Here is a 9,462-nt window from a genome sequence, read left to right as displayed (position 1 = left end):
TAGATTACATTCCATTATCATCATGAACCATTTTAAACAATACAACTGGCCAATGTAATTAGCTTCATTAAATGTCATTTGTATTTTTTTATAGAATCTTCTTCTTCTTTTGTATTTTAGCACAACAACCGCTGTCGGTCAAGGCCTGTCTGTACCTCTAGTGGGCATGGCTTTCAGTGGTTGATTGCTTACCTTTTGCAGGATAGTCAGTACTTTAGGTCTTGAACCTATGACGAGCAAATTAAAACTATAGAATATCGATAATGCTTCAAAATTAAGGCCTGTCACAGAAAATATTTTATTCTCTTTATTCGTGAGGATTGAGGCACAATTGAACTTTAAGTAGTTGAGTTACTTATACTTACCTTTAGAGGGCTTTTAAAATAATTTAGAAGCTTACAAATAGTTAAGAGGCTTCTAAAGGCAGTTTTTATTTAATTCCATTAAATGTTTAACTCCTAGTTTCAGGGTTTTTTTTCATAATTTCGGATCTCCAATTATATAGATCAATAAAACACGGCACGCATCTGGTTTCACTTTCGATATCTAAATTTATTTCATTTCATATTGCTTTATCCACGTTTCTGTTTGTATTATTTAACTTCACCGATCACTGCTCCGCTCATCACCACCGTTCGAGAGGGTGTGAGAAGAGTAAAACTAAAGCTTAAAACAAACAATTATGCTTCCAGTGGGAATATTTCGAGCTCACAATTTTAGTGCTGGCTGGGCAGTGTGCCCGCGGTTTTCACTCGTCATTTTGGGTTAATTTTTTGTTTTTTGCAAAGGTTTCAATTTACACAATTCATTTTCCTTTCCCCAGCCGGTATGTTCCTGCCATCCCGTCAATCTTGCGTCCAGCTACAAAAATAATTATTCCTTGCTTTTCCAGGATCGAAAACTGAGTGAGCATTTCTAGCCGTTGAATTAAAACTGATTTGTTGTCTACTTTTCTTGTTTATGTTCTAAATCGATTTTTTTTCTTACACCAAGAAACGCGTTTTTTTGGGGGTAGCTGAAGCTTTTTTTTGCTGTCACAACATTACGACACTACGAGGATAAGGGGGAATGTGGTAAAGTAAGTTTGCTATAATATTTTCGTCACCTTAACGCACACTACACCGCCCCGTTTTCGAGAGCACCTTTCGAGCGGTTCGGTTAACCGATCAAAAATCGTTTAATCATTACACTTGCTCCTAATATTTCGTCTGCTACGAAGCAGCGTTTAAAAACAATCAAACTGATCAAACATCTCGTTCGGTTTGGGTTATCTGTTTTGCAAATCTTGTTCTTTTGTTTTCTTACAGGAAACAGTTTGATTGGATGTTATTTGTCATTTCGATGACTTTTCTACCATTTATTCCAATGTTCATGTATTATTCGCTTCATTTAACCTAGTTCTTGTCTCTGTTGTGTTTTCATGATCAATATGAAATTCTGATTCAAAGTTATCATTATTTTTTTCAATTTTCATTATTGTTAATTCTCTTCCACAATGTACTAGCTTCTTGGTGTGTTTTAGTGTGCCTTACTTTGCTTCTCTGTTAGACAATTTTTCTCACTGCTTCTCTTTCACTTGCAGCAAAATTCATTCTTGTATTCTCTCATCAGTATCTTCCTTCGTCGTTTCATTCCAGGGACAGACTTATTTCGTTCCATTGTTTTTATTAATTAGATGAGTGGTATGGAATAAATACTAAACCGCCTAATGCTTCATACACACACACATACACGCACTCATCTCGTCTCAACGTCATCGGTGGGAGACAAAAGTTCACTGGAAATCAAGAGTGAAAAGTCCGCCAAGAAGCGTTGACGACAGATGAAAGGAAAGGGAAAAATGCTTAAACGGAGAGCCAAAAGAGAGGAGACCGGCAGGTGCCAAGCAGCTGCACAGGTAGGTGCTTGAAACGTGGTTTCACAGTGTTGGAGGTACATGACAGGAAAAAAGGAGCACAGTCCAGCTTCTATACTAAGTGCAATTACAAAGCGAGCATCAGTTTTCCTACAGTTGTTTCCTATTTACAAACATTACCTGCGGCATCGAGTTGAAGGATTGCTTTCGCAGTGCAAAGAAAAGTGTTTTACAGTACGTCAATGGTTGGCTGTTTTCCTTTTCGTTCACTACTATGTATACTACTGTTTGCTACTGTTATTACGAAACGCAAAACGATCATGCTACTGTTTTACTCCACTTTTTACGATTATTTCTCTGCACCTTATCACATGTAAAAAGGGTTCCCCACTACAATTGTGTAGTATGTTTCACTCATTATATTTTTACTTCTTTTTTTTGCTTTTTTATCGAGCAAAAATTTGGAATAGTAGAAAAAAATTATATTTTAAGATAAATAAGTAAAAGAAACGCACAAATGGATAAAATTTTAACACAAGCGAAGAAAAGCAATTTAGTATTGTCAAAACTATCAGAAAGGGATTTAAAAAATAAGGAATTCTATGAATCGACAACAGATGCCATCCTAGACGAAGACAAACAAGTTGAAACATCAAATCAAAGCTCGTTTCAACGAAACACAAAATAATGAAAATAGAGAAATAAAACACAATGAAATGAATGAAATGAAACACACAAAAAACTGATCAAGCATCATAGCAGCAAACAAAAACACAAAACATTACAATATAATATTTAAGATAGCAAAAGGTTTGAAAATAACATGGAAAAGAATTGAAAAAAAAATACGTTGCAAAAAACTATATTAAAATTGAATAAAAACAATGCAAAAAGAAGGAAGTAAAACTAAATTAAATTAAAAAAAGAAATCCCTTTGAATTAGTAAAAAAAGAAGAGAAAAACTTCACCTTTCAGCCAGCACTGTTCCATTCGTTTCACGTTGCAGCTTTGCTTCATCCTTATGATATTTCCTTTCCACTATAAAACCTCCACACATACACGCACCGCTCAGGTTAATGTACTGCGTTCACTATAAAGTTGAGCGATTTTTTTTTATTTATGATTGTCTCTCGCGAGCTTACTAGCGCTGACTTAATGGTTAAATGATTTCGAGGCGAAAAAGTAAACCAAATCGCTCTTGTGTAAAGAGAAAAAAATGTTAAAAAAGAATGCACGATTAATAGATATTACACAAAAATGACAAAACGAAAGGTCGAAGGGTTGTAAAAAAGTCAAAATAATACATAATACCCATCCAATTCTATCTTTATAAACTCTGCGCCCTTTTCTGTAAAGTTCCACATCAGTAACAGCAGCGCAGTAGCAGCTAGTAGTGTTTGCAGTGTTGCAAAAATCAAACAGATAAATGTCGAAACCTAACGAAAGCCACTTCGTTCCCACCTGTCAAGGGCAGGAGAAAGGACGGCTTTCGTTTCTCGTTTTCCTTCTAAACAGTTTTCCTTACATACACACAGACGCCCACTAGTAGGTGCTGATCGCACATCGCACCGGAGCAGGACATACTAAGAGTGAAAGGTATCGCAAGGTATTGGAGTCAGGTAGTTCATGGGATAGGATTGAGATGCCAATTCAGCTTCTGCCACAACCGCTTCGCAAAGTTACAAAAGTTTCACATTATTTCAAACACTCGCTACCAACAATGTCTCGTTCGTAAATTTTTTTTTTTTGAATTTTTATTCACAACAGTGATAGTAGGTAACAGATGAAACGTTGCCAAACACAAGGTAGCAGCGTGATGGACAGCAAATAATCGAGCTACTACTGGGGAAGGATTATCTAGTGCCAGAGAATAGGGAGGCGCGGCACTTACACTACCGCTAGCTCGCACCGGCACGCTTAGTATCGGAGCAATGAGCCGCCTTTAGGAATTGTGTGTACAGACACGCATTTCTTTCACATGTTTTCGAGGTGAAGTAATGTTTGTTTTTTGTTTTTAATTTTATTTTGCTTCTTCAATTTATATTTTCTTTCGATGACCGGCATTCGGTTGTTCACTACCAAAATTACGCTACCACGTTGACATCTATTGTAATGTTGCACCATTGTTGCTACCGAGTGTACGAGATTTTTTTTAGATCTTTTTTTCTCTTTTTCTTGCTATTATTTTTTTTCTTCCTTTTTTATGATTTCTCTTCAGACGTTCAGATCTACTACCGATTTTAGTTTCTTGTGTCTCTTTTTTACAAAATGCACTATTTACAAAAACACAAAAAAAACGGACACGCTATATGGCAAAGCGCTTATGTACAAGTCGAAAAATAGGTGACTTTAGCAAGAGAAGACAGATATTTTCTCTTCCGTTTCCTTCTCTCTACGTGTATCAGTTTTATATGTTTTGACACGGATTAGATTTCTTCTATGTTACTTTCATGGATTTTGCTTTTTAGAAGTTTTTCCTTATGTTTCACCAACACTTTCACCTCTTTTCCTACCCTTTTCATCACTTTCACGTTCGACTAGGCGAAACTCTACGTATCTCTTTTTTACAACATTTATTTGCTACTTGCAGCTAAACGATAAAAAATAAGAAAGAAACAATTAGTCCTTCCACCTGGTGGAATGCAAGGTAACCCCGAATATTCATTGCTTAGCGGTACAGTTTCTCTCCAACCCTTTAGGTGTTGAGAAAAACGTTCATTTCCTTTCCTCGCCCACAACTAAAAGACACACTTAGACGCACACACTTACAAACATTTACATCCCGTATATACAGTACAGTTTCATTACAATCGTTCATCGAACGAACGGCCGAACGGTCGAATCTAGGACTCTTTGGTGAGTTGGATGCATCTCAGCTGCAAATTGGTTGTCTACTTATTATTGTACGCTTCTCCTCTTGCCGCTTTAGTAGTGTGAGCCGCCGGTTCACACCCGGTGCGCTATCCGGAACGAGTACAGGAAGATGATGAACAGCAGAAACGCAAACATGTTCGGCGCGGCACCGAGCGGGCGGAACGTGGCCGGACCGCCGCTCAGCCCCATCGACTCGGTGACGGAGCTGCGGGACACCTTGCTGCGGGCGGCACCCTCTATCACGTTGTTGCTGTCGATGTCGTCGTCGTCGTCGTCGTCGCTGCCGGCCGCCGCCGCCGCCCGATCGGCGCTCGTTTCCGACTCCGTCACGTACCGGTTCCGGTTCTGGAATAGCACGTTCGCGACGTTCGTGCTGCCGACGAAGCTGCACGACCGGATCAGCTTGTACGATTTCGTGATGTTCGGCGCAAATCCTTCGAGATTTTCCGTGCCCTGTAGGGTGGTGCGAAGAAGAAGAAGAAGAAAAAGAAGAAGAAGAAGGGAAAAGAAAAGGAAATGCAAACTGTAATGAACGGATTTATGCATAACACTTAATACTATTACGGGTTCAATTCGGGTGTAGAGCATATGCCCACAGTCAAGCTTCAACCAGGGGAATTGAGCCAATTCGCTTTCCTGCTCTCTCTCTCTCTCTCTCTCTCTCTCTCTCTCTCTCTCTCTCTCTCACTCTCTTCATCTTGAATATGTGTGCTATTTTATAGCTAATAATTGCCAGCCCGAAGGGGTTCCTTGCACATTCCTTGCCAGTGATATAGGACGGGCAGTGTGGCCTTCCATGGGGCCGTACGGCGACCAGCATCCCGGAACCCGGTGTACGTGCAATAACTCAACGTCGGCCGATAAATTCTGCATCGGGGATTCACAGAGCGAAAGGCCGGTGCAACATTCATCGACTGCCAGCTGGGTGCTTATCAATAAAATTTATTTGCCGCCAGCCAATGCCACCCAGTCCCAGCCGGCCGAATCACGCTGCTCGAACGCTTCCAAGAAAGCCGGAAGTACATCCATCCACCAGCGCCAGTGTTTCGCTCTCGAAATCCTCTTCTTTGCATACAAAGGGGCTCTCGCTCTTCGGCAAGACTATGTTGCACTTCCAACCGGGCGTCGGCTTCGGTTTGTACCCGGAATGTGCACCCGTTAGGCGGCACAAAGCGCACAAGAAGGTGGTGGTATACACCCGTGGTGGCGCGGTAGAATTGGTATAAATTTTGCATGAAGCTCTGCGTGCAGTGTCCGGTTTACCGGGGGAGTCCCATGCAGCACCCAATACCGGAAGGATTCTACCGTGCACCGTATATATTTCATTTATTTAAATCAAATTTGTGCTGCCCTGTTTGGGCTTTCAAATGGGGGTGAAGTGCCCGGCTCAAGCGAGCCAGGAATGCGTTTCAGGCCTCGGCCAGAAAATGCCGGATAAGCAAGGAGCCAGGGAAGGTTTCCGAAATCGCTTACTCTCGTACACTAATTCCTGGTGGTTTTTGAACGCTGTGGAATTCTTGCTTTGATTGAAACGATCTATTTGTTAGGAGGGAAAGCATAATGCGATTAAAAGCTAACGTTATCGTGCAGAATAAATAGCAATCAAGCGAACATTGAGTTAGGCTTTTACTTTGCATACAGTGGATGAATTGCAAAGCCTTGTTTAGTAGTTTCCTTTTTCTGGTGTTCAATTTATTTGATTTTCTAGTAGAGTGTTTATTATTAGCATGAGAAGATGAAATATTTCTCATGCACGCATGCTATTTATTAATGAAAATTTGAGAAGGAATGCTTGACATCATTGACTATAATCAAACCAAAATGGAGTAACTACTGAAGCACCAGGAATAGTTGCGATTTACTCTGCAGTAAGATTTAATTCGAATCCAAAATGACCCGAAGTAATACAATGAAGAATTTTCTCTTGGATATCAATGCTACACTGCACAAGATGATAAGAGCACTTCCATGTTTGTTTCTTTTTCAATGTTTTTCGAATTACACTTTTTTTTTAGATCAGAATGTTTAAACCTTTCAAGCACATTGCTTCAATATATTGATGGAATATTTTTCGATTTTGCTGGAATGCTGGATTCCTTCCTTAAAAACCCAAACTCAGAAAAGCACTACCCCGTAGAAACAGCTTTTTGTTAATTTTGTTTTCGGGATTTCTCTTACATTATAATTCAGTTTTGAGTAGTACAGTTCTGAGTCATCATAAAAGAACTGATACTCAAAACTAAATCGGAAATCGATGTTATTGATTTCGTTAAGCTACCAGGATTGAAGCGATAATAGCATCTGGCAAGCAAAAAGAAGATTTCAGAAGGCTCAAATTAATCAAAACTGTGAAGATAGTTAAGCAATCTATTAAACAGATACTTTAGTTGGCAGTTTGATCAAAAATGTCAAAAATTGCTGACTGTCAGACAAAAACTGCAAGCAAAACCTATGATTCAATGACATATCAAAGAGGAATATATACAATCGTGGTCAACTAGTTAAGAATAGGTTATCATGATCGTGCATGATACTGTCGTTGCCGCTAAATTTTGACTCTATTTCATCTTTTTTTGTCTCGAAGGCACCAATTTTTGACAGCGTGTCACGATTTTTGTCTCGAAGGCATCAATTTTTGACTGTGAGTCAATCGCTTTATTTACAAAATTTTAAGTAATTTCTGAAACTGTGTGTTTTTAAACGATTTAATTTAAGTTAAGTAGTGAATAATTTTGCTGATAGAATTTAAAATAAAACAATTGTTTTGCCAATTTTGGAAGTTTTAATGGAGTGAAAAAATTGGCATGTATTTTCAGCTGTAAACAAATGCTTTAGAATTTCTCAAATTTCATCTTTTTTTCTCAAGAAACAATAACTTTACTCGGTTTTTGTATTTTTTATGAGATGTAAGATAACAAATGTTGAAAATCTGCTAAAATACCTTGTAAAATTGTCATCATTCCAACTTTGATTCCAGAAATTGATGACTTACAGACAAAAATAGGTGCGTTAGAGTCAAAAATTTAAGCGCACTGTCGAAAATCGATGCCTTAGAGGCAAAAATTGATGCGCACTGCCAAAAATTGATGCCTTAGAGCCAAAATTAGGAGGCAACGACTGTAACCATCCATTTTTATAAATACTTTTTTCTTCCCAATTCTGTTTGCTATATTAAATTGTAATTTACGAACGAGGACACTATGATATTGAAAATTCAAAAGTCTAAACTTCAGGAGGCCACAGTATTGCTTGAGCGATGCCTGAAAGCTAAAACTATGCCAAGTGTATATTGTATAAGGTCACTCGATCAAATCATTTGAAAATGATCTTCCAACTCTCTCTTTCATCGTCTTAACGCCAGTTATGTATTGCTTGATTTAATATTTTTTTAATAATATAATTTTTAAGTTGTTTACTCCACGTTGGAGGCCATGTAGTAGGTACTGTCAATAAATTGTTTATTAGTGCTAGATCTATTAGCTCCTCTTTAAGCTCAAAAATTCATTTTCACTGATCCTATCAGAAAGAAACGGTCAAACCATTCTATGATACCAAAGCACTTACCGGCATGGGCTGATTCTTGGCGCTCCAGCACAGCGGCTTGAACGAGCCGCGCCTGGTGACGTACTGAAAGCTGCGGAAGTTGTTCCGCCAGTCGTACGAGATCAGGCGCGTCTCGAGCGTCATGCCGGACAGCTCCGGTGGCGATGCAATCCGTACCGGGTTCGATCCGCTGCAAGTAAGAGAACACGATTTCTTCCCGTTAGTTCACCTCAAACCTTCATTACTCAACGCGCGCGAATAGACACTTACGGCACCAGCTCATTGATGCCGAGCGAGTTAATAACGGTGGGTAAGCTCGGCAGCGAATGGCACGTGGTCAGCTCCTTCTGCCGCGGGTAGTAGAGCGCCAGCACCAGACACGTCTCCTCCCGCGTCGTCAGCCCGCCGAGCGTGATGGCAGCCCGGGCCGAACTGTCGTAAATGCATTCCGCAATCAGCCGATCCCCTGGCAGCACGCGCACCGGCGCCGACAGCCGCCGATACTCCTGATAGTTCCAGTCCGTGTTCCGATCGTGCGCTATCGGCAGCAGCTCCTCCCGGTGCCGTATCTGGCGCAGCTTGATCTGCCGCCCGATCTGGTGCGTCCGCATCATCACCGCAAAGATGTGCACACCGTCCCGCGGGAAGGCGCGCTGCGTGCACTCCCCGACGCAGTGGCCCTCGGACACGACGTGCTCCTGGCCGGGCGGTATGATGTGCCGCCAGTTCGGGTCCATCCCGACCGACAGCACGCCGGCGTCCTGGCTGCGCAGCGTGCTGGTGTAGAACAGCCGCAGGCCGGAATTGTCCACCATGGCCTTCGGTTTCGGCGGCCAGGTGTACTCGTTCGCGGTCAGGCTGTAGTGCGTCTCCATCAGGTAGAAGCGGGCCTGGTTCGACTCGAGCGGATACCCAACCTGGCTGGGAAAGGAAAATCCCTGGGAACGGAAAGGAAAAGCAAGCAGAGAGAAAAGCGGCTCATGAAAACGTACCGCAGAGTGGGTCAAGTTATTGGGCAGCGCTCGCGGAAGCTCTATTAAAAAACAATAACCAAGAAATTTATTTATTGCCCAGAGGGAACCCCCAGTGCCCTCACTTCCCTCCTCCTTCGCTTGGTTGTGTTTGGCCAATCGCCAGCCGTAACCGAAATGAACCTTTAAACATGTCCAACATGGTAGTAAGGCCGTTCG

At 41.1% G+C, this 9,462-nt stretch overlaps 1 protein-coding gene across 1 annotated transcript in view; it reads right to left on the bottom strand.

Moving 5' to 3' along the window:
• Positions 1 to 536: 536 nt before the first annotated feature.
• Positions 537 to 9,462, bottom strand: part of LOC121598775 (MOXD1 homolog 2-like) — a 128,359-nt gene continuing 119,433 nt past the window's right edge. The window contains exons 7-9 of the mRNA XM_041926054.1: positions 8,543 to 9,210; positions 8,294 to 8,462; positions 537 to 5,182 (exon numbers count right to left, since the gene is read on the bottom strand). Coding sequence (XP_041781988.1) covers positions 4,802 to 5,182; positions 8,294 to 8,462; positions 8,543 to 9,210 — 1,218 coding nt within the window. The 3' untranslated portion in view covers positions 537 to 4,801. The remainder of the gene's footprint in view (positions 5,183 to 8,293; positions 8,463 to 8,542; positions 9,211 to 9,462) is intronic.

This window comes from Anopheles merus, chromosome 3L (genome assembly GCF_017562075.2).
Source record: "Anopheles merus strain MAF chromosome 3L, AmerM5.1, whole genome shotgun sequence".
NCBI classification, from domain to species: domain Eukaryota; kingdom Metazoa; phylum Arthropoda; class Insecta; order Diptera; family Culicidae; genus Anopheles; species Anopheles merus.
This window is presented reverse-complemented; position numbering and strand designations above follow the sequence as displayed.